General features: G+C 38.2%; 1 protein-coding gene across 2 annotated transcripts; it reads left to right on the forward strand.

The window, feature by feature from the left end:
- The first annotated feature begins 685 nt into the window (after positions 1-685).
- Positions 686-23392, forward strand: mys (position-specific antigen beta subunit myospheroid). 2 transcript variants are annotated; one of them, XM_028186084.2, is made up of 17 exons: positions 686-843; positions 7664-7987; positions 8509-8673; positions 9039-9267; positions 9876-9960; positions 11304-11474; positions 13069-13176; positions 13836-13988; positions 14289-14408; positions 15077-15244; positions 15843-16079; positions 16538-16706; positions 17716-17822; positions 19477-19615; positions 20120-20253; positions 20824-20976; positions 21741-23392. In XM_028186084.2, exons 2-17 carry the CDS (start codon positions 7690-7692, stop codon positions 21804-21806), a joined length of 2502 nt encoding a protein of 833 aa, XP_028041885.2. In that variant the 5' UTR covers positions 686-843; positions 7664-7689; the 3' UTR covers positions 21807-23392. The 2 variants fall into 2 exon arrangements, with proteins under 2 accessions (XP_028041885.2, XP_028041884.2); XM_028186083.2 differs by lacking the exon at positions 686-843 and adding an exon at positions 6193-6538.
- The last annotated feature ends 3177 nt before the right edge of the window (positions 23393-26569 follow it).

Genomic DNA, 26569 nt, shown 5'->3' on the forward strand with positions numbered 1-26569 from the left:
TCACTTATGAACGTCAGTAGCATAGGTGACTTTCGAGTTACGGCTATGACTTTATTGTTAAAGACTCGATTTATAAAATTGATGACTATCTTTGGATCGTTGATGTGGTGCGCCCGGTCCTCGTGGACTGGGTAAACCACGACCAGCCATATCTCACCTTCCAGCTGATGCTGGTGCTGACTAGCAATAGGTATTTCGGCAAGTATCCGCATAGAGCCATCCGAAGGAGATCACAATGGAGTGCCGACATTGACTTTGCGATGAAGACAAGAAAGAGCACATGCTCGCGGTGTGCCCGCCTGCGAAGTGCAGCATTGTTACCTCATCGCGTGTATAAGACAGGACTCAAAGAGGTGATTTCCTCGGACGAGGCCGTGTGACGTGCTACCGGTACTTTTACGCACCACACCATTTTGGCGAGTGCCCAGTTGCTGATGTTGCACATCTAGATCTATGTAATGTTGACCGCGGTATACTTTAATGTTAAGTCTGCACACTGAGGCTGTTTTCCAATTACAGCACAAGAGCGCATTATGCCGCATAATGCGCTCTTGTGCTGTAATTGGAAAACGGCCTGAGCTTGCAGAGCTAGAATCGATTCAAAGAGTCGAAAGACATCCCGAACTCTATTGATGAGCATAGACAATACTCAATACAGATTTAAAGAGCTATTGCCATAGATTATACACTTAATATTTGAGAGCTATTGCTATTAGCGAATAGCGAGCGAGTGTCCGAAATAGAATATGTTGTGCCTTCCTATTGAAAATAAAATGCTTTCGATAGTTTAAAAAAGCTAATAGGGGTTGTTTACCAATGTATTTACGAACACATTTAAGACTGGTAAGTTGGAAGTGTTTTTCATGTTACAAACTTTAATGTTGAAACAATACAATCTTAATATTAGTCTAATAACTGGTTTTCTAATTTTGCGCAAATATTAAAGTTTTATACTAATTTCCGTTGGAGCAGTAAGAAATTATTATCTAACGCATAATTTTTATGTAGCTTTATAATCCAGCTCTCTATAAAAGGGGAATTTCACTATCAAAATATTTAGGTCACTACAAAAAGTAATTGGTCACTTGTTTACAAAGCTATCGTAGTAGAACATATTATAGAGGGGATCGTAGTAGAACATATTAAAGAGGGGGTCTCAGTTACATATCGTCTGAAATCTGGAAGGTTGCTACCTTTCAGATTAACATAGTTATCAACTTCAAGTTTGATAGCTACTTCTATGCTATCCATTTATGTATGATAGACCAGATGTGCGCTGCAGTTGCAACCACATTCAATTTTAATTCAGAAATAATGAGACATGTTGCACTTTCTTTGGATAAAGAGTTACTTGTATATGCAGTATCCTAAAATTTCCTATGAATTCATACAATTGAAAAGTTCGGGTGATTCTAGGATACCTAGAGCAGCTTCCTGAGATTTTAATGTCATTAGCAAACTTGGATTATCCAAAATGATTTACAAGCAAAGCATTAGTTCACACTTTGGCCATTTCAAAATCTACTGGTTGCTACCAAGCAGGTCATAGATAATGTATGATAATGCAAAATAATGATGATATGCATTTGATAGTGAAAATAATGAGAGTATGAAGAGTGTAGCAATAATTGGTATTAGGAGATCAGTATGTTACCAAATGCTTTCCAAAACTTTTAATCCTGTGGGCAGTGATTAATTGACACTTGATCATAACACTAGTCAAACTAGCCAAACTAGAGTTATGGTGAGCGTCACATGTCAATACTCACATTGAACTCTGAAGTGTTTGCATCAGAGTCAGGTTCAGTTGAAGTAACTCATTCTCGTGTTAGGCCTTCATTATACTTATCACTTCAATCTGAAAAGTTACGTTTTATTCTGAACTGATTTTGGCCAGTAGATTCTGCTTGCCAACTGAGCGGACTTCTCCCTAACATTGGAGTATATTACAACATACCCTGAGTCTACACAAAGTTATGCAGCTGCATCATTCGCAGGAATGGAGTGCATATGAAGAGTCCTACACTCACTCACACTCATTGGGTGGACACAAATTGAAGAAGAGATCATTTTCTGCATATAACCACATTGATCATATCATAGCACTGTCAAAGCATTAGGGTTATTTTTTTTTTGTTAAGTGGTTACTGGAGCCCATAGACATCTACTACGTAAATGCGCCACCCACCTCGAGATATAAGTTCTAAGATCTCAGTATAGTTACAACGGCTACCCCACCCTTCGAACCGAAACGCATTACTGCTTCACGGCCGAAATAGGCGGGGTGGTGGTACCTACCCGTGCGAACTCCCAAGAGGTCCTACTACCAGTGATTACGCAAATTATAATTTGGCGGGTTTGATTTTTATTACACGATGTTATTCCTTCACCGTGGAAGTCAATCGTGAACATTTGTTGAGTACTTATTTCTTTAAAAAATTGGTACCCGCCTCCGGGATTCGAATACCAGTGCCTCGCTACATACGAATGCACCGGACGTCTTATCCTTTAGGCCACAACGACTTCGCCCGGTTTTTGTGAATTGGGTGAATCGTGACAGAGGACGCCTCACTTTCCGGCTCACGCAGGTGCTAACTGGGCATGGTTGCTTCGGTGAGTTCCTGCACCGGATCAGAGCCGAGCCGACGGCAGAGTGCCACCATTGTGGTTGCGACTTGGACACGGCAGAGCATACGCTCGTCGCCTACCCCGCATGGGAGGGGTGGCGCCGTGTCCTCGTCGCAAAAATAGATAGAAACGACTTGTCGTTGCCGAGTGTTGTGGCGTCGATGCTCGGTGACAAGGGGTCGTGGAAGGCGATGCTCGACTTCTGCGAGTGCACCATCTCGCAGAAGGAGGCGGCGGGGCGCGTGAGAGACGCACCAGTCCGCCGCCGTCGAGCGGGGGCCAGGGAGGCGGATCTCGCCCAAGCCCTGGCCCTCTAAGTGTTTCGGGTCTCCCTCACATGTCGGCCTGGGGACCGGCGAAGGAGGCCTAAGAAGACGACGTGCAAGCTGCTCTGCACGCGTTTTATGCATGAGCATCCGGGTGATGGAAGGCCGGCTATCCTCAACCCACGCTGGTCCTGACCCAGCGGGGTATTCCATAGGATAGACCATTCTAACCGGCGCCATCTAGGCGGGCTTCGGACAGCCTGCCGACCGAGAGGGCTGGTGGTCGTGGCGCCGACGACCGCCAGTCCGGTGTCCCGAGGGGGAGGGCGATTTACCTTTTCATGAGCTCTGTCTCATGCGAGGTTTCGATGTTGGTTGTTGAGCGACAGGAGGTTTTAGTCGGTTCGGGTTCGACATGCCCCGCCCTCCATCCCCAGTGAAGGGCGGAAGTCCGGCGATTTCCTCCTGACAAAAAAATAATAATTAAGTAATGACTATTTATAAAGCGCATCTATGAAAGATCAAGCACGCTATGAAGCAATTGGTTGAAAGGAAAAATAGCCGAGAGCTAATGCTTGTTTACCCATTTAAAAAAAAACTAGATAATGATAGTAAAACGTATGTATACATTACAAAGCTTGTTTAAATTTCTAAACCCTTATTTAAAAAAGAAAAACATTTTAGTTTATGGTTATACGTTTACGTGACGTACAGAATTGTAGACATTAAAAGTCTGGATGGCGTCGCGACTGTTTGCGCACAGGGAACGGTCATTGACCCGTTCGATCCACCCTCTACCGTTACTGACGATATATGGATACCTGTGCAATGTAGGGCGTTGTAGACTCCTGTTGGAATATACCGTTTTCTAAGTATGGAACTGAAAAGATTCGTTTTATCTTTAGTTTACAGCGTTATAAAACTAACAGAAAGTTGTACATTATAAATGTTCACACAAGAAATAATGATGTATCGTTTTGGTGCATTTGTCTATCTTTTGAATGCTTCCCTATATTTTTATTCATCCGAGCACCTTACAGCGTTTTCAACACATTTTTTTAAAAAATCCATTGCCTTTTACGCTTTTTGAGTACAAGACCTGATGACGATGATGTGGTTGATGAATCGTCGCTGATCTCCATGAATCACAGCAATCCCAGGACCACAGCTAAGCCGTTGCGACGTGTTCTTATTTATTTCATTCGTAAAAAATTATTGTGGTATATAATGAAACTATGTGTAAGTAGCAGTAAGTAGTAAGCAGTAGTTGATATTGGTATTAACAACCACAGTCTTTTTTGGTATGTTTCTCATCATGCAGAGATCGATCAAAGCAAAAAAGCTATAGATTACGACATTTGTTTTCGTTTAAATAAATAATTATCTATGAGTCTATCATAACATCGCAAACGATGGCAGTCTGTGATAAATGAAAAACTTTCTTCTCGACTACATGCATCATAACTTAAGGCCTCGTTCACATTTTTATTTAATTATTAATGTGTGTTTAAAATGCTTATATAAAAATGCATCTATAAAATGGAAATCTTTCAATAGCTGCCGTTATCTGTGGATACTAATAATATTATTAGGTATTATCCCTGCTATGCCGAAAAGAGTCAATAAGTATTTTATATATTTGAGTAACAACAATTTCAAAGTTAAAATAGAAATTAAATATTTGATGAGGCGTCACGTTATTTTTTAGTCGTTTTTTTTTGTTCAAGAACATTTGTCAATTAAAAAAGAAATAATTACACAATGTGAATGAATCATAACTTTAATGGCACTTATTTCGAATAATTTACTTAACATTAAAAATCAATTTAGTTCAAGTTCTGTAATAACAAAAAGAAAACAAATATTTTTCGTTTGAGCAAACCCTTCATGCTTATCACGTAAGTTCGCACTCAATAACCATGTCGGCTGGCTTGCGCCAATGTGTCATACGGGATCGTAGACCCCGCGCGTTATCTTTCGTTAAATTGTCTTACATTTGATGCAGTGCAAACACATTTTTCATTGATTTCACTCGGATCAGAAATCATCAGTCCTGCTTAACCTGAACTGGTGCGTTCATCTACAGTGCGATTGGCGCTGGAGTATGAACACCACGGAGTTGACTATGGCTATTACATGTCCTTCTTCAAACGAAATATGAGGAAATTCCTCGGCGGTACACAGCGGCTTGGCTGTGTCATTTCCATAAGCTACGGTGATCAGTAAGGTATTTACCGTCAAGTGGTCCGTATATAAATAAAACTTAACCGAAAAAGTAACCGTAGCATTTTAAAAATGAAAATTGTCATGGTAGTTTCTCATACAAACGTTTTACCCATTATCTAAAATGATCGTAAATAAATATGTAGATAATAATAGCTCTACCATAATAAACATTTAATAAAATTGAGAATTATTTGTTCATGGCTATAGATCTGATCAAAACGATATGACAAATAATGATTAATTTGTATCAAAACAAGGAGCTATACCTGAATACTTTCATAATATTAACTTGAATCATCTTTAAAATATACTCACGGCCGACGACTAATGACGTAATTGAGCCACACTCAGAATTCTGTAGTATCGAGTATGTTTGGCGAGGTGTTAATTAAATATGGCATATTAGTGCAGCAACCATTGCTTTACCTTAACCTTATTCGAATCAGTTTTGGTTTTGGTATATTATATACACAGACGGCACCTTACGCTCCATGCTATAATGACATTGTCGTTGCCAATATAACGAAATAAGATCTGACAGAATCTCAACGATACTGCAATGAAAGAATGGATATGATTTTGACGAACACCGCTAACTTATTAGACAATATTAACAAAAAAATACATTAACAATTTCGGTGTGATATATTGTTTGTGTGCACGGTATTTTAACCTTGTTTCCATGTGACCATTTCGGCCGCATATTACGACCTTTTTAGAGTAGTAGATAAGACAAAATAAATGTAATTTAGGTTTTGGTTCAAGTTTCGAAGTGGAAACGGCATACTGGGAATCCTCAGTAGTAACCCCCTAACCGAATCCATGATTATTTTACGGCCGAATTAAGTGAAACGGTGATACCAATTCCTAGTGGAGGACATTACATGTTTGATGTATCCTTATATTCAAAACACTGACCTAAATCGTTGTTTAAATATCTATGTAGGTCTTCATTGGCAGTCAATAATTTCATAGAATAGTACTCATGCATTTAAGTTTTGATTCAATGTCGAACGTTCCGAGAAGAACCGGTGACGGCGCGCGTTGTATCACCGCTGACGAAGTTATTTTCTGTTCATTAGTCACTCGTGTATCCGGCGCGGGAGTAAGTCGCGCGCTTTGCACTCCTTAATTTCGAAACAGATATATCGCAGATGTCTATTTACAAACTTAATGGCACAGATAAGGGTATCTTTATCTCGTCATTGTTCTCATTAAACGTATAAGTGCTTGTGAGAAACGTCTTAATTAATACAGCAAGATCCGTGAACTCTTTTATTTGAGTATATTATTATATGTGGTTATTTGATTTTAATATCCTTATGAATTCCAACAACAAATGATTTGTCTTTAAGTATGTGAATCATTACGTCGTTTTGTGTTGTTTCGAGAAAATTGGACTCAAACCACGACTATAGGTAAATATGCACATCTCATATTTGTTTTCGGTTACCTAAATGGATAGTTTAATCTCGCAGTGTGTATGCGTCATGGTCACCTCAATCAATGATAACTGCTTAACGTCAGGTGGTACTTTAACTCTGATCATCGGTCTGGTCTTGATCTCCAATAAAAATGTGGAGTTGGAATTTAAAACACAAAACTTAATAAGCCAAAGTTTAATCATACTTATAACGAGATAAAATAATAACATAAAAAATATTTCGAAATTAAAAGCACTATCAGTAACCAAGCTATAGTTTCGAACTGTTAAAATATATTATTCATTGTACCTAGAAATTGATTCTTATAAATATTCAATTGCATATTGTTATAAGTTTCATACTCAGTACCATTGTTATTGAACTATTTAAGTAGTGCGAACATCTATAGTTGCGTAGACACAAAGTTGTCGGTAAGAAAATACTATTAAGAAATGCATTTTATTTTGGTTAAGCGTACAAATGCATATTAGAATAACTCCTAATCGTATCTGTTCCTGGTTTGTTATTACAACATTGGCTTGACAAATGTAGACTGCGGCTGCTTTCACGGTAAAAGAAATTTGTCATTCTCAGATTGAGCCCGTGATCTCACCCATCCGTCCGTGCGTAGCTGGAATAGTCCCCTAGGCTACCAGTCAATAGGTAGGGAAAAATAAAAAACTGAAAACAGTTGTCAGCAAATATAAATTTATGCAGTAATTTCTCGTTCAGTTTCATTCTTCATTGTGATAATTAATTCGTTCATTGGTGTATTTTAATTTGTTGTGTTACAGCATAGTATGTTTGGCCTTAGTGGATTTAGTATGCCACATAATGGAAAGCATGTGGGCGGCACATTTTCTTGTCTGGTCCGCCCACAGGGCCACCATCTGGTCGATCAATAAGATCTTGAATGAATGTTAAAAAAAAAACGCCTCGAAACCTACTCCTCTTTGAGTTTGGGTCAGTTAAAAATGAAAACCTGTCAGTAGATATTGTCATACAAGAGTTTACAAGACATACATAATACCTTAATAAACTTTTTTTTTTTTTTTTTAATAATTCCTAAGGTATACTTTTTTATTTATTTGATAAGAAAACGGTAAACTTTCATTACAGAATTAGATCTGAAAAAGAAAACAAAAATGTACATAAAACGAACGAGTTTATTGCTGGCAAGCGTGTGGGCGAGCCTGTTGGTCGTGTGTTTTACGCAACACGCAGAGCAGCTGCTTGCCCAGAATCCTTGCTCGAGTAAAACGACCTGCAGCGAATGCGCTCGGACTCCCAGCTGTGCGTGGTGCTTCGCCACCGATTTCAATGGACCTCGATGCTTTAATCCTGCAATGGAAGGCGGTACCGGTGGCTGCGATGAAGCCTACATTTTCAATCCCGACAATCAGCTGTTTGTCGACCCTGCATATAACAGAGACTTGAGTAGAGGTAAATATTGAAGACACATCCATACATCTATATATTAATACGTGAAGCAAAAACTTTGTATCCCTTTTTACGAAAATTGCGCGAACGGAGGAGTATAAAATTTTCCACACTTATAGAGAATATAGAGAAGAAGTGCACAACGTTAATTTTTTTTTTTAAATAATGCATAAAAGATACATTAAGTCAATAAAAAAAACATTACACACACTGCCATGTATTTGACACAACACATACATATAAATATACTATTTGTTTATTGTCAATTGTCAAATTTTTGTTATTGTTTGTGGTCAAATTGAGAACAGATCAATGTTGTTTGTTTTTCTGATTATTTATCTATAGTGTAGTTTTGGCGAAATCTGTGATTATAATAAAGAAGTATAATATGACAATAGGACCAAAATAATGTTTAAACATAAAATTATAATTAATTATAGTCGAATTTCGACTATTGCGGGACCGCTAGTTACGATAATGATAACGTTTATTTGGATTCGTATAAAATATTTACTTGTCTTCAGCAAAGGGTCGCATGGGAATGGCAACAGGCTCGGCATCTTACGAAGAGTCAATGAGCTCTAAGGGAAGTTCATTTGCTGGAAGCGGAAGTGCCGCTGGTGTAGCTGGTGCTGGCGGGAATCTCGTACAAATGAAGCCACAGAGAGTGAAGCTACAGATGAGAATGAGTATGTCTTCTTCTTTTTCTTGTCCTTGTCCTATATGTGGTCAGTGTAGCTTGTCCACTTTTCCATTCAAGCCTATATATAGTACTTCATCTCTGCACTGACATCTTCCTCTCCAAGATGTCCAAGTTTTTTAGGACAATCCCTTTTCATGAAAATGAGTATAAACTATGTGAAAATATTAGGTAGGCGGTAGGCAGCGGCTTGGCTTTGCCCCTGGCATTGCTGAAGTCCATGGGCGTCGGTAACCACTCACCATCAGGTGGGCCGTATGCTCGTCTGCCTACAAGGGCAATAAAAAATAAATAAATAAAAAGTTATGATCACTAAAACAAGATATAATTAAGTACATTTTGCTTCTTTTTTAGATCAAATGCAAAAGCTTACGTTTGCCTATTCCCGGGCTCAAGATTATCCCGTCGATCTGTACTATCTTATGGATCTCAGTAGGTCCATGAAGAACGACAAAGAGAAGCTCAGTGCTTTGGGCAGTCTGCTCTCGGCTACAATGAGGAACATGACATCCAATTTTAGGATCGGCTTTGGATCGTTCGTAGACAAACTCGTTATGCCGTATGTTTCAACGGTGCCTAAGAAGTAAGTTTGAATTTCATTTCGCCACAATCGCTGCCCTTTGACTGCCACGCAGGTCACTGGTGCCGTTCGTGGCGCAATGAAATAATCACGTCGATTTGTGTTACTAAGGCGCCGGAATATCTAGCAGACTGGGAAAAACGATTCGGAAGATACTGACAATGACTCTTCTTTTTCTCCACCTTATCCCATTAGATGGGGTCGGCACAGCTAGTTTTTCTCTTACGTTCTCTTCTATCAGCCGTCATCTCAACACTCACTCCTCTCTCTCCTCATATCGTCATTCACCCACTCCATGTCTTCTTCGGTCGACCTCTTCCTCCTCTATCTTGCACTACCATTACCATACATCTCCTAGTCACATGCATCTTCTCTCTACGCATCACATGTCCATACCACGGTAACCGTCCGCTCTTTAATTTGTTGACAGATACTGACAATGAGTCTATTTTTAAAAGGCCTAAAAGACTAAAATATCATTAGCAAATAAAAGAAGCCGCTTAGTAACAGAAATCGACATAATTACTTCATTGCGCCATTTACGGTACCAGTGACCTGCATAGCAGTCGATGTGTTAAAGATGGATCGATTATTGAATTTTAAATTTTCAGTCTCATTTCTCCGTGCGACAACTGCGCCGCGCCTTACGGCTTCCGCAATCAAATGTCGCTCAGCAAGGATACTGACTTCTTTGAAGTAAGTGAATATGATTTAAATACTGTTTTTACTTGTGTTTAATAAACAGCACGGATGATGGAAAAAACAATTTTTGAGATTCTATCTAGGGATGAGGTTTTGTAATCTGAACTAGCCTTACTTAGCTTTCATTTGGTTTTAGACATTTCCAATTAAATTTTGAAGTTCTCTGCTTATCACATAAGTTCTAAAGTTATAAATAAGTATTTATTGATGGTGCACATAAGATGCTATGTCTTTTGTTTCTGTCAAATCGTTTTAATCAATATGTTGCTCTTTTGTAAAATTGGCTTATACTTTAGCCCGTGTGTTTTTTAAATGTGTAATTTTCGCATTTATTAAATCAAGAATAGTTCAATTTTCAAAATTCTATTCGGAACATATAAATTTCATGTTTTCTTCACTTGTAATATCAGCTAATGCACATAATTTTATTTAATCTATGTAATCAAACATATACTGTTTGGTTCTATTACGTATTAAGACAGTGCCATAAGTTTGTATTAAAATGATATAATTGTGATTTTTGGGCTTAGAATGATATGCCGATGATTCTGACGATTTACGAATGACTTCGCTATTTAATAGTAAAAATACAATAAATATGATTTTTTAATTGATAGTTTAAGAAATGGTATTATGGGGAGGCTTAAACGACGAAAGGAAAGATCTTCCACCGAGCGGGTGATATTGCTCGGTAGACCGACGGTCCAAATGTTGTTCTTCGGAACTTGTATATATGCAAGCTTATCTTGAAAATGTCGTAAGCGAGATTCAGGCATCTGTCAAATATCTTTTTAATGGATTTTATGACCTGGTAACTAAGACCTTTAAGGTCAAGTCTTATTTTAATTTTAATGACGTAACTTTTTTATATGAAAATGATATTATGAAATGAAATGAAGTTGATTATTATGAAACATGGCCTGAAGTGAAATGAAAACGAAATGAAATGACATGAGATGAGATGATATGGGATGAAGTATAATCTCAGTAAAATGGTGGTCATTTACTGAAACTTTTTCAGTGAACTTTTTAGAAGATCCCGAGAAGTTACGTTCAGTGGCTTTGTTTCATTTTCCCACGTTTGTGCAACTTCACAGATACTAAACAGTTAATAAACCACCGTTATTACACATTTAAATCTGAAGAAACACTAACTAGACAAAATAAAACAAATAACACAACTTCACTCCTCGCGTTCCCGCCAAAAAGTCCCTGTCAAATATCTTGCGTTTTATGATGGCTACCCGCCACAGTATTTCTATTCTATTTTATTTCTAACCCGCAACTTTTTTTTTTTTTTTTAAATGTATCTCGTCACTGTTTACATCCTTTATTAGAAAGCAGTCGCACAAGCGGACGTTTCTGGTAACCTGGACGCGCCCGAGGGAGGGTTCGACGCGATCATGCAGGCGGTCGTGTGCCGCCAGCAGATCGGCTGGAGGGACCAGGCCCGTCGGCTGCTCGTCTTCTCGACCGACGCCGGCTTCCATTACGCCGGGGACGGAAAGGTAATGTTTTTAAGTAAATACTCCCAACTTAAATAATTCTGATGTTTGATTAATAAATTATTCGCTGGTAGCCTAAGCCCTCATTCGCACGGGCGTTTTAAAAACGTTGCGTTAAAACTCTACGTTGGCGCTTTTATAACGTTCTCGATGTGACGTAATCTGTAACCACCCATCTAAGCAATAAAAAAAAAGCTCAAAATGAAACCCTGCGCATTAAAAAAGCGTCGCGTTTTAAAAGCTCTGACGTATGAACATATATTAGGAAATGCATCTGTTCTATTTGAACGCCTTTTTAACGCGTGCTTAAAAAAACTCTTGTGCGAATGAGGCCTAAAGGGCTATTCCAGCTAAGCCCGCACGGGTAGGTCAGGTCACGGACTCAACCTAAGATAATTTGCGAACACTAGCCCTAGCAAGAGGAGTGCTTCACAGAAGCTACTAATAAGCTCTTAGTGGAGATCTTCGCTCACAACAGCTAATCCCTTCGAAGACGTTCGCGTCGTTTTTTTGTAACTCAATTATTTAGATATAATAAAATGGAAAATATTTGATTGATATACCCAAAGATTAACATATTTTATTAATAAAGGTTATAAATAGCCCTGAGCGTCATATGTTTGAGGATATATTCCTTTAGCATTGCTGACAAGCAATGGTGACCATACATTAAGAATAAGGTGGAGCTTGAGCTCGTTTAGATTAGACAATTGAGCGGTAGGCAGCGGCTTGGCTCTGCCCTTGGCATTGCTGAAGTCCATGGGCGACGGTAACCACTCACCATCAGGTGGGCCGTATGCTCGTCTGCCTACAAAGGCAATAAAAAAAAAAATAGAAAATATGTGACGTGAAATTTGCTCGGTCAATGCTAAAAGTTAAATAAATGACTGAGGTCACGAGAAAAATTTTGAATATAAACTAGGTTAGTTTGAAAGTAGTTGGATTAAGTCCAATCGATTAATTGTTTAGAAAAAAAACCTTTTGAAAAAAAAAAAAGAAAAAGCCTTAGCTTTTTAATAAATTATGAATCAATCATTCGCACCGCCCGCCACCGGAGTAGAGTTCATCCATACTACCTGGAGCCACTGCGGTCATCCACAGTGCGTTTCCAGAGGTCTTTTTTGCCACGTACCATCCGACTATGGAATGAGCTCCCCTCCACGGTGTTTCTCGAGCGCTATGACATGTTCTTTTTCAAATGAGGCTTGTGGAGAGTATTAAGCGGTAGGCAGCGGCTTGGCTCTGCCCCTGGCATTGCTGAAGTCCATGGGCGACGGTAACCACTCACCGTCAGGTGGGCCGTATGCTCGTCTGCCTACAAGGGCGATAATTTTTTTTATTAAATATTTATTTGAATAAATTGAGCAATGTTTTTTTTCTAAACAATTAATTGGTTTAAACTCTTTCTAATTTTAGTTTCGCTCTCACTTTCGTTGGACGTCAGTGATTGACGTCACAATTGGATTCCGTGTCCAGGAAAAATGTGTAACGCAGTCTACTTAACACAGGAAATGACGTTACCAATTAAAAAAAAAACATCAGCACGAAATTAATTTAATGTTATTATTATTTACATGGCTTATTGTTTATTTTTCAGCTCGGCGGTATAGTGCAGCCTAATGACGGCCAATGTCACATGGAAAACAACGCTTACACACACTCGACCCTTCAAGATTACCCCAGTATTTCACAGATCAACCTGAAAGTATGTTCCGTTTTTGCGATTAAATATTTTTAATTGAAAAAGATATGTGAGTTGCATAATACCCAATTAAATTTTTGAGACAATAATTGAAAGGAATTCACAATAATTTAAACAAACAGGAATATCGAATAAAGTATTTGAATTAAATGTAATACATATTTATAAATATACTAGCTGACCCGGCAGACTTCGTAGTGCCTCAATCGATAAATAAAAGACCTAAACTTTTGTATAAAATAAACTTAAAACAAACAAAAGGAATCCGTCCGACGGGGGACACATCAAAGGAAAAAAATTTTTTTTATTTTTATTTAATTTCGAGCATTTTCTTATTTATCTTCCTTTTAAACCTTCTCTGGTCTTTTATCAATAATTCAAGACCAAAATTAGCCAAATCGGTCCAGCCGTTCTTGAGTTTTAGCGAGACTAACGAACAGCAATTCATTTTTATTTATAAATATATTAATATATTTAGAGACTATTTAAATCTGGTGGCGGAAATAACTGTCAATTAAGAAAAATTGTCTTCTAAATTTAAAAGAAACATTTTGAGATCATTGCAGATGTTAGCCGTACATGCAAAAAACAATATTTTTTTCGTTAAACATTGATGTTAAATTCAGTGAAATGTGGAATTTTAATTATAAAAATATTTTCAGGTGAAAAAAAATGCTATAAACGTGATATTCGCGGTAACAGCCGAACAGATCAGCGTGTACGAAGAGTTGAGCAAACACATCGAGGGGTCCAGCAGCGGCATCCTCAGTGAGGACTCCGACAACGTTGTCGATCTCGTACGGGAGCAATACAATGTGAGTACGCTGCTTAGAGGTTTTTTGGGAACATCTAGTATACGAAATTGAAAGATGGCATAAATAGTACCTGCTTATTAATCAAGCTTGAAAATCTGAAATTAAGTTCAATTGAATATTCGATCTCATGCCTCAAGATATACGGCGGCGTTCACGTTATGATGCCCATCGACTCCTGATCTCACATAACATCATTTAAGCAGTAAGCTCGCATGGGAGGAAAAATTAAATTATTTTATTCAAAAATAAAATAAATTCCTGGACGTGTTATTAACGTTATGACTTTATATTGTTGTACAGAAAATTACGTCAACCGTTGAAATGAAGGACTCATCGAGTGACGCCGTTCAAATTGTGTATTACTCATCGTGTCTCGGCGGCAAGGATCTCGTGCAAACAAATAAATGTGACGGACTCAAGGTACATAATAACATGTTTCATTTAATAAATTCAAATTCTAAATTCTTTAATTGATTGCCATACTTATTTACTTTACTGGCGGTAGGACGTCTTGTGAGTCCGCCCGGGTAGGTACCACCACCCTGCCTAGTACTGCCGTGAAGCAGTAATGCGTTTTGGTTTGAAGGGCGGGGCAGCCGTTGTACTGTTAAAAGTGAGACCTTAGAACATATGTCTCAAGCTGGGTGGCGGCATTTACGTTGCAGATGTCTATGGGCTCCGGTAACCACTTAACGCCAGTTGGACCGTGAGCTCGTCCACCCATCTATGTAATAAAAATAAATAATGACCTTGGATTTTTTAAATATGAACTTTGATTTATTTTTGATTAACCTAAAAAGATCTATTACTGATTAAATTTAATAGACATTGGGAGCGGTCGCCTCCTTCACATGTGCCATTTAGTAAACCATAAAATTGTTTTGTTAAAACCCTAAAATGTTTCCGTATTAAATACATGTTAATAACAATTGAGAAACGAATAAAAAGAAATAAAGATAATGAACATTTATAAAATTCCGTAAAGCAGTTGAATACGCTATTGATGATGGTTTCGATTTGAAACATAAATTTAAAATCGTAAATAAATATGTTGTTTTACAAGAAAGTGTGTGTATTATTCTCCACAGGTCGGAGACATGGTGGAGTTCACAGCCGAGATTACATTGAAGGAATGTCCTAAAGATCGGAACAAATGGAAACAATTATTCGAAATATCCCCTGTGGGTATATCGGACAGTCTGCAGGTGGAGTTGGAGTTGCTGTGCGACTGTCCTTGTGAACGGCCGGGACATTTCGTAAGTCACAATCTTTATCCGTAAAATTATCTTTAATACCCGATTTAAAAAAAAAAAAAAAAACATCTATATGTGTCTGACCTATGTATATTAATCATGTTGTGTCTTGATGTCTGTATGAGAGATGTCATAGCTAATACGCCAAAAGATGTAGAGAATAAATACATTATTTATTAATTATGCTCTAAACCCCGGATACTGGATTCTGTTTATAAATTCTTTCTTGAGGTTGTCATAAATGGAGGTAAAAAGATTTTCGTTTGAAGATCATTATATCTATGACCTGGCAATACAGATTAAGGTTTTAATACTACTACTACTACTACTATCCGTCCCTGTTCCCGTTATCTGGGATCGGATCTCCTCACTCTACGGCGCCAGGCTGATCTGTCCTGGGTTGTCGGTTTTGGCAATTGGGCTTTCTTAAGGTCTCTTTCGATGTTTGACCACCAGGTCGATGGCGGGCGGCCTCTACCTTTCTTTTGTTCTGGCGAGCCCAATGTGACCTTCACCACATGATCTTCGTCCTGTCTGTCTGTCTGAGATTAAAGTTTAGCTATTGAATTAAAATCGTAAACACGTTCGATGTCGGCGCCAGGCGTACAACGCGAGTCCGCTGGTGTGCAGCGGCGAGGGCGTGTCGGCGTGCGGCGTGTGCCTGTGCAGCCCGGGCCGCTTCGGGAAGAGCTGCGAGTGCTCCGCGCAGGGCGGCGTGTCCGTCGAGCAGGAGCGCGGCTGCCGCCCCACCAACGCCACCTCCAGCCCGCTCTGCTCCAACCGCGGGACCTGCATCTGTGGCGTCTGCGAGTGCAACAAGATGGAAGACCCCACCAAGGTACTCTCGGCTTTGGACGACGATTCTCATTACCACAACGACGAACGAACGAACTCTGGTTACGAGGATATTGGAATTGAAAAGTGGTACGACACAAAAACCCTCTTGTCGTGGCCGCCGTAAATTACATACCCGATCCTGTAAACCGAATAGTAAACAATCGATGACGCCCTAAACACGTCCTCCCGATCCATTAACGGTGCTTTTAGGTACCTCAAGCACCGGTAATCGTTTACGTCGAACCCGTCGCTTGCGATCAAGGGCTCGACGAGTAAATTAACCCACAGACACATCCCACAGAGTTTCTTGCCGGAACTTCTCAGTGTAGTGTTAGCAACGTCGTCAGGTTCGCACCCTGTGCGCTCACCTACTTGTAAGGTTACGCAGACATAGCTTCTCAAGGCCATCAGCCTAGGTAAGAAAAAAAAGTGGTTAAAAAAGGAAATTTGTTTGTTAAGGTAATATCGGGCCCGTTCTGCGAGTGCGACAACTTCACGTGCGACCGCTACAAGGGGCAGCTGTGCTCGGGCCACGGCACGTGCGTGTGCGGCAAGTGCAGCTGCGAGCCGGACTACGGCGGGCCCGCCTGCCAGTGCCTCAAGGACACCAAAGTGTGCATGTCGCCAGGTGGGCTCACTCTTACCCCTCCATTAATGGACCAGTGTAAACTAGGGATGAGAGGTATATACTGATAGATCTAAAAACCCAGTACGGACTTGGCAGTACACATACCTGGTATGCAGGAATACCGCCCGTAAAAAAAATTGTTATTGCTTAGATGAGTGCACGTTCTCACAGCCCATCTGATTTTAAGTGGTTACTGGAGCCCATAGACATCTACAACGTAAATGCGCCACGCACCTTGAGATATAAGTTCTAAGGTCTCAGTATAGTTACAACGGCTGCCCCGCCCTTCAAACCGAAACGCATTACTGCTTCACGAATTCACGTTGCAGGTCGCCCACCCGATAACCCGTTAAAATAATATTCGTTTTCAATGTGAGCGACATCTAGTGAAATCATGATGCCTAATTTACCTACTTTACTGATGGTAGGACATCTTGTGAGTCCGCGTGGGTAGGTACCACTACCCCGCCTATTTCTGCCGTGAAGCAGTAATGCGTTTCGGTTTGAAGGGCGGGGTAGCCGTTGTAACTATACTTGAGACCTCAGAACTTATATCTCAAGGTTGGTGGCGCATTTACGTTGTAGATGTCTATGGGCTCCAGTAACCACTTAACACCAGGTGGGCTGTGAGCTCGTCCACCCATCTGGATGCGGGAATCTTTCCACGGGAGTGCTTTTGGAAGAGATTTAGTTCTTCGAGGCCACTGAAGCCGTATTTGGATGCGACTAATTAACCACCGTTCAACATTGGGCGTTGACTGTTTTATGGTGGAAAGGTCGAATTCTAACTCAACCCTCCTCTTTTTTCATCCGGACTTGGGACCGGCATTGGCAGAGTTAAATCTAGCTCTAAAAAAGGATTCCCTCGCCTTTCCTCAAGACTTGTATTGTGTTGTGTTGCGTGTATTAAAAACATTAGTAGTATGTTGATGTTAGTACCACACCCTGTATAAAAAGTTGTTCGTAATAGGATAGAGCGTACTAAAGCCTAGAATTTGTTTGATTATAGAGAACAACAAGATTTGTAGTGGCAACGGCAAATGTGTGTGCGGCCAGTGCGTGTGCAACGTGGACGACGACAAGCACTATTCTGGAATGTACTGCGAGAAATGCCCAGTGAGAATACATTTTATTGTTTAATTTGAAAAGTGTGTGTCGCGCCTTCAGCCGCGTCTTTAAACATATGAAGGCACTTGTAGCAATGTCTGTCATGGAATGTAAGAGACTTGACCAAAAACGAGGACTACGCTTAGCGTATGTCGTTAGCGACATGTCCAGAATAACTCAGTACAAATACAAGTTTTAACTGTAGGCAGCGGCTTGGCTCTGCCCTTGGCTTTGCTGACGTCCATGGGCGACGGTAACCACTCACCATCCGGTGGGCCGTATGCTCGTCTGCCCATAAGGGCAATAAAAAATTTAAAACAAATTTGATCACTCAGTCTGTCCGTCTACCTAGGAAATAAACTGACATGGTGAAAAACCTTCGTAGTTTTCACTACAAACTAATACGTACAAAAAAATTATACCTGTATTCAGTTTCAAATAGTAGCATAATATAAGGGTTATTTCTCCATCCAAATTGGAATCGGAGAGTTTGTCGCATTTGCGTTGTAATATCGTTGTAACTAGATAGTTCGCTCTCGGCTGAAAAAATAAGTTTTTTATTTTACTCGAGAGCATATTGTAAGGGAAGTTCCCTGCGTAGATTCAGCGAAGCACTGCTCTTATCAGGGCTAGTGTTAGAAAATTCTCTTAGGTTGGGTCCGTGAGCTCACCTACCGGTCCGTGAGTAATTGGGTTGGATTGGCTGCCTGCGACTTAGGTAGGACTTAGGTAGGTCATAAGCTTCTGAAGACAATTTGTTTTCCTTTCTTGAATTACGTGATTCGTTTACACAGTGACTTTTGACAGATATTTTTAGAAAAAAGTTATCACAGACGTATGCACAATGTCCAGTGACATGTCCGTCTCGATCAATATGTAGTAGAGGCACTCTTTGGCTTGGTCCATTACAGGTTTAACAAGGTGTTTGGATGGGATCTATTACGATAGATGACTCAGACTGGTGATGAAAAAAATAATTGTTCATGAGATCCGGTCAAGGTTTATTGTGTGAATTTCGAACGAACAAAAGGAAATATATAAAACTCAAAACGCGTTAACATAGTGTACAATTTTTTTATGGCATTATTTCAGGAAAATTTATAAAATTAAAATCAATAATTCACCACTTTATTGTAGTATGAACAACACAGAAAACACTAAATGGTGTTTTAAAATTCGATTCGTAGCAATTATTTTGATTGAGCTCAATTACCGCACACGAAATAGCATCCGTCGTAATACAATCAGTATTATTATATCTATACTAATATATAAATCTACAGTGGTTTTTACGGATGTTCCGTTATAACTACTGAACCATGCATCCGATTGACTTGAAACTTGGTATCCGGGTAAAAAATACATGTATATAATAGATAGGCTAATATTTATATGAGTGTTGAACTCCCTAATAATAATGACAATAAATAATAATGTTAATTTTAAATACCTAGCGAAGCGGGCGAGTACGTCTAGTTATATATAATTATATAGTTATATAAGTATCCCATCGGGCTCACAAAACTTTGATTGTATTTGATCCAACTGGGAAAAGTATCCGTCGTTGACCCGTCCAGGCGTAGCTGGAATAGCCTCTTAGGCTACCGAGTAGGTAGGGGAAAAAATCCGTTGTTGAACATTCAATATATTCCATGAAAAACAGACTTGCCCCGGCCACTGCGGAGACTTCAAAGACTGTGTCCTCTGCGAGGTGCACAAGCGCGGCCCCAAGTACAACCCCGACACGGACGGCTGCGGCAACTGCGCGCTCCTGCCGATCATAGAGGAAGGGAGAATTGAAGGTAACATTAACTTCTTGCATTCTCTTTATCTATGTCATTAAAAACAGCAATTATTATAATCACTGGTGGTAGGATCTCTTGTGAATCCCTTGGTAGGTACCACCGCCCTGCCCGTTTCTGCCGTGAAGCAGTAATGCGTTTCGGCTTGAAGGATGAGGCAGCTGTTGTAACTATACTGAGACCTTAGAACTCATATCTGTAGGTGGTGGCATTTACGTTTTAGATGTTTATGGGCTCCGGTAACCACTTAAAAAGAAAAAAAAACAATCTAAATCAAAAGACCTAAAATAGTAATTCATTGCTTTTAAATTTAATAACATAAGTACATAATGTTTTAAGTATTTTTCAAGCCACCTCAACTGATTTTAACAAAACATCAAACTTAATAAAATGTCAATTACATTTTACAAAATGGTGGCGCTTTAGTTCCGATTTTAGCCGCATGTTATACTATACTTTTTTTTCTCTTAAAAGACATAATTATGATGATGTTCATTTCCGCAGCCAACGAAACTCTCAACGAGCACTTGTGCAGTTTCTACGACGACGAGGACTGTTTGTACGTGTACGTCTATTCTTACCAAGACACTCGGAAAGTGGTCATTAGGGCGCAGAAGGAACGAGAATGCCCTAAAAAGGTGTGTACATTTCATTTTTAGAAGAATTTTTTTATCTGTTTTTATATAAATAAAAAAAAAAAAACGTGTGGCACTCGGGAACTACCGCGGTAAAGCAATAGACAATGATTAGACAATGATAATTTAATATTAAAACAATAATAAAACAAGACCACGCTATATTAAACATTAATAAAAGCAAAACATTAACTGTCCCCTTCACACTCATAAGCTAGACCGCGCGAGAGAGAGATGGGCAGGTTTTTCATGATGCGCATGCAGTGTGACGTCACGCCACGCGCTTATTCACAAACACTACACAAGCGCAACGTGTAAATGTGTTGAACGCGAGCTACATGGTAGGTGGAGTGAGGGGTGTAAGGTTTTTTTCGTTACGGAATTTCATAATTTCGGTCGCCGCGCTCAAGGCCCGCGATAAAAGCTATGCAATAGCTTAATAATGTATTTCTTCTGTCCCTCGATTTAAAATAGTTTTCAGGAAGCAACTCTCCTTAACTCTTCGTGGTAAACATCATTTTGGTTTGAAAAAAATAATAATAGTACGAGTGTTAATTTTTTTTATTTTCTTAGGTACCAATCTTGGGTATAGTCCTGGGCGTGATCGCCGCCATAGTGCTGGTCGGGCTGGCGCTGTTGATGCTGTGGAAGATGGCCACCACCATACACGACCGACGTGAGTTCGCACGCTTCGAAAAAGAACGTATGATGGCCAAATGGGATACGGTAAGCGACTTTTTATTGGCGTAGAGAGGTTAGATGTAAACCTGTACCATAGACACATAGCTTGAATGTCGCCGCTTTCTTTGAGATAAATAACACGGGTCAACACCAAATTTGACTTTGATTCCAAAGCATAAAATTTCGATATTTTAGATCGTAATTAGACGGAAAAAAAATACATGGCAAGAAACAGTTTGCTTTGAACTTTAATAAATTGACCACATATGAAACAAAATGCATCAGCATCGTATTTACACTTTTGTGAAATTTTAAGTTTTTCTGGGCTTGTACGAAACACCTGATCGTTGTTTATGACTCGAGTGCCATCTAGTGGCACTGTGTAAACGTAAACACCCCACTCCTCATAGCGCGATTTTTTTGAAAGTATTAAAATTAATTAAAATTTATAAAAAAAATTAAAAATGAGTATTATTACTATAACTATCACAAAAGCAAACCATATACCAAAAAAAGGTATTTTATTTTGTTTTTGTGAATAATTAACCGGAAAAACCTAGTATAAACGTTAGGACAAAGAACGAATTTTTTTTTTGTAGAGTTGTGTAATTAGTCTGATGTCTCAAGTTTAGCGTCTGTGCAACGGTTGATCTGCGCGTTAGATCGGAACGTCACTAGACTAGAACAATTATATCAATCCGCGTGGGCACAAATAAATTATATTATATATTATTTTCTCAATATGATAATTAAATTTTGATTCTTAACATAAACATTGTTTTGTAATAAACATGTGTTCTTTTTTTCAGGGCGAGAATCCGATTTACAAGCAAGCGACGTCGACGTTCAAGAATCCAACTTACGCCGGAAAATAAAAGTGTGCCTTCGTAAACTATTTTTTTGTATTTGTACTAATACAAAATGATAGGATGTAAATGTTCAATTACGATCTTTATTCCGAGCGCCATACATTTCTAGTATTTTTATAGTGACGTATAGCTGAAGCTTTTAGATGCCGGCGAACATCATAAGAGTTGCCTTAAAAGTGTGCCTTTAAAGAAATGTCGTTTTTATATTTAATCTGTGCCTTACTATCTATTCGTTTCCTGTAGGGAAAAATATTGCTTTCATGACTAATGTATTGTATATTCGTTAATATACAGAATATAAGGTAAATATTCCAGAAATAATAATAATAAAAATTGGTATCTTAACCTAAACCGAAAATGATAATATTTTGCTATGATATAAGTATGAAGCAAACGTCCCATATCACACGAGGTCACTGACCCCGTGCGTCGTCTTATTGTGTACCTACTGTTAAGTTCCGTGAAGTAATAAAACGTAAAATATTAAATCGATAATGATTTTAATGCTATCAACAATACTGGGAGTGTTCGTTTTTTTTCGGGAAAATTTACTTTACACGTGATTTGTTCAAAAGAAAAGAAAATCTAGTCTTAAAGCTACTTTATACATATATATCCAAACGTTTTTTTTTTAATTTTTACGTAAACCTCAACAATCTTTGAGGCATGAAAGCGACTATAATTGTACTTATGTTTATTTAATTATTATATACAATTTTTTTCTACCGTGCTTTTGCTTTTGCTGTAGTATTTAATTTGTCGCCAAGAGAGGTCTTTATCTCATTACATTTTAATAAACGCTTCTATACTTCGATGTCTGTGTGTGTGTTGTATGAAATTAGTGATTAGTCTGCACAAAATTAATTTATGTATCATTAAAGTTTGTTACAAAAGAAAAAAGAAATCCTTAAAATGGAAAATTTAAATATTTTTTATGATTTAATTTTCTCAGCGGGTAAACTTTGTATTTTTGCTTCATCACTGCCAGTAGAAGTAGTGATTGTGAAATAAATAAACAGCAAGATTTTAATTATATTTTATATTGCCTGCGAATCTTTCATGATCTTATTACGGTCGTCTCTGCATACAGATGTGGTGAATTAAAATAATGTGTAGTGCCATTATATATCGATGATTGTATATGAAAAATAATTAACAATTTTATTATTGTTTGAAACATTTTGCTGTAAAATAAAGGTACTTACTTATAAGGTTGCTGAATATTATTTATTTAAAAATATAATTTTTCGACATACGAGCCAACAGCCTGATTCCACTGCCTTCATGCACTTGATATTTTATTTTTATATAATGAGAGATAACAACTTATTATATTATTTATTACATACATAAAGGAAGACAGAAATATAAAATAAAATGAGTCAGTGTTTGGACATATAAATGAAGCGTTGGCTCAAATGTCGATAAGTTTGACCAGGATCATTTTTGAAATGTTTTAAAAATGTGCTTGAAGAATGCTGCAATTTCCTGCGAGTGATCTATATTTCTTTGTATATAATTTAATTCCGGTCTAATATATTATTATATTTTTTATTATAATGTCTCAGATAGTTAATAAATTTAACACAAAAGTATGTTTTTATTTATTATCATTGCTACGTGAGCATGGAAATCAGCTATTGCAACTATAGTGAGACCTCCGGACTCATATGTCGAGGTGGGTAGCGGCATTTACATTGCAAATGTCTATAGACTCCGGTTATCACTTAACACCAGGTGGGCTGTGAGCTCGTCCACCCATCTATGCAATAAAAATATATATAATAAAACATGATTTTCCGCATAACATACTTTATTTTGCGATGAAATCACCGCCACAAACGCTATAGAAAAAAATAAAAATGTTTTGTAACAGGTAGGTATTTTCATTTCACTATAGAAATAAATTTACAAATAAAAATATTAAGAGTCCAAAAAAACTGAAATTAACACATATCATTACAATAGCTTTTAACCGCAGCTTCGCTCTCTTTAATAAGGGAACTTATCCTATGTCCTTTTATGTACTCCTGATGATGTGTATGCAATATTTCGTGATGTGATAATCGCACAAGTAGTTAAAATGTGAAAACCTAACAAACAAATTCACTTTTTCAATTAATAATAATGTTAGCATGGATAAGATACCTACTAGAGCCCGTAGCTCATCTGGATCTGTTATCGGAGTCCATAGACACCATAACTAAACTCCGCCAATCTTGAGACAAGGTTTCGAGAACTTTGATAATCAGATATGAACGGATAGGGAAATGATATCTTAGTTCCATGAGGCTGAAATCGTATACCCGTATCTACTGATTATTAGCCGGACAAACTTAACGATAAGCTCCTTAGATCTAATTAACATCAGGCGACCGAATTAACATAATTATAATTATAATATCCTCTGATTGCGGTGAGTCGTTTTATTTCCTTTAATACCCGAGTTAAACATGATCCTTGACGCAGTATTTCAACCGACTCGCACTATTAGCTGGGGAATCATATTTATTCAGTTAGTATGAATCTTCAGATATTAAAACCACAGAGTTCCTAAAGCGTAGTTTTAGAGGTTTTTGCCGTTTCTAATTAATAAAAGAGTATTTACAGAGTAGACGCGTTCCATTTAAGATTTCGGAAGAGCTAAATAGCTCCGTGTAAAGGTGATAATCTTACTTTGCTTGCCTATCAACTGGGAATATTTTTTCGTAAGGTCTAATATTTATATACTTTTTAAGTAGGCAATGGTAGGTGTAGGTAGGTAGGTTATCGACGTCAACGCAAATAAAATATAGGTACTTTTAGGGTGATCGTCGTAAACCTCTTTTGATTTCTTGTCATATAGAATCAGACTCCAAGTACGGTAACCGTACTTGTCGAATCCGTCGATTGCAAGCAAGTTAACTCTGAGACAGCTCACTGAGTTTCTCGCCGGTCCTAGGCGTAGATTATGCGAAGTACTGCTCTTGCTAGGACTAGTGTTAGTAAATTTGCCAGGCTAAGCCCCGTGAGTTCGCTTACGCGTTCAGTGAAGCTGGTATAACTCCTCGATTTTACCAGCATAAGTAGGATAATACCAAAAAATTATAATTAGGGAGTGCACTAGTAAAAAATAAATTTTATTTCACACTCTTTTTATTGAGATTATAAATCAAAGACTTTAGTTCTATATTCTGTATTATAGAATGCAAATACAATGAATACTTAATTATTATTCATATTTTTTTAGATTCGCGGCCACCATATTGGAATAATACCTATGTCACTTACACATCTAAGACGAATTTAATGACACATTAAATTGTCTTGAAATCGGTTAAGGCTGTAGAGCGTGCAATAATTGCACACACATACACTCACCTACAGGCATACACTTGAAAACATTACCTACCTTTGGCAGTTAGCCAAGGAAATTAAAATCAACGCACGTCATAATTGTAAATCAATAACAAGCTTACGAGGATTACAGATAAAATATTATCAATGCTCAGCGTTCCGGTAACAAACCTGTCCACAGCGAGCAGATAGCGCTAATGAAATGACATGATTTTGTGTCTGTATATTAAGCACTATAACTATAGTTCGTCCAATGATCTTCAACCATAATGATTGATAACTTAAGAATTAGATACATTTACATTGTGGTGTCTCTCTAGGATCACAAAGGTACTTGTCGCACAAGATAACTAAGGGATTTACTGGAGGATGCACAGCATCGTTTTCTGAGTACATCAGCGTCTGTGATAGCCAACCCATGCTACCATTACTAGTGGTGGGAAGTATTCAATGTCCACATCGGTAGGTACCACTTACCTATCTACTTCAGCCGCGATGCAGTCATTTGTTCTGATTAGAAAGGTTAGATAACTATTATGAAACTCTACCCTCATGTCTCAAAGGGGGTGGCGACATTCCGTTTAGTTGTGTTGGTTATGTGCTTAGTGCGAGTGTTTTAACGTTTTCGATCGCGTAAAAGTTAACTCAAATTTGTATGTAGTTGGAACAGCGCCCGTAGCGGCAAACGCAGGTAAACGTTCCGACTCCATACAAATTTGAGTTAACTTTTACGCTATCGAGAACGTTAAAAAACACGCACTAAGCACACAGACTCCGGTAACCACCAAACGGCCGTGAGTTCGTTTACCCATCTACGCAAAAAGAAACATATTACAGTTTCTCTTAAACTTGTCAATGAGTCTGAAAAATTCTGGTATAATGACAAAAAATATTGATGTCACTTAAGAAATAAGAAAGAAAAAGAATCCAAAATGTAATGACTATTGACTGATAGATTTAAGGGGAAGTACTCGCTCTGTAATCTAGGGCTTTTATCACGACATACACCAGTAAATTTTTAAAAGAAACTTAATAACTTCCACGTACTAAAATGAATTTAAAATCAATTCCAGAGCATTCATGGTCTTATCAGTTGACAGCGCATGTTACAGGAGATTGTTTACCGAGCCGCCACCCAATTTCAAGTTATTGAGGTTACGTCAAGCTATGAAGACGAATAGACACGTGATTTTGAGCACCTTAAAATCCTATTTAAGTTAATGTTTAAGTGTAATCCGTACTTTAAAACACAGTAAATGGCGGTGTTCGACCATACATTTAATTTAAATTACATTTTACTAGTACATTATTAAAAATGAGTTCACAATCACTGATGTTACAGGATATTTTTATACATTTAATTTTTGTATTAATTTTTTTTTATTTGCTTTGTTTTTTCTTGTAAAAGAGGGAAATTAAACCTGCTTTAATTT

This window comes from Bombyx mandarina, chromosome 10 (genome assembly GCF_030267445.1).
Source record: "Bombyx mandarina strain Sakado chromosome 10, ASM3026744v2".
In the NCBI taxonomy this organism is placed as follows: domain Eukaryota; kingdom Metazoa; phylum Arthropoda; class Insecta; order Lepidoptera; family Bombycidae; genus Bombyx; species Bombyx mandarina.

Bases quoted from the DNA above. Each gene is read 5' to 3' on its own strand.
- mys (XM_028186084.2), top strand. From the start codon at position 7,690: ATGTACATAAAACGAACGAGTTTATTGCTGGCAAGCGTGTGGGCGAGC. The intron at 7,988-8,508 runs GTAAATATTGAA...ACTTGTCTTCAG, and splicing joins TAACAGAGACTTGAGTAGAG to CAAAGGGTCGCATGGGAATG. The intron at 16,080-16,537 runs GTACTCTCGGCT...TTGTTTGTTAAG, and splicing joins AGATGGAAGACCCCACCAAG to GTAATATCGGGCCCGTTCTG.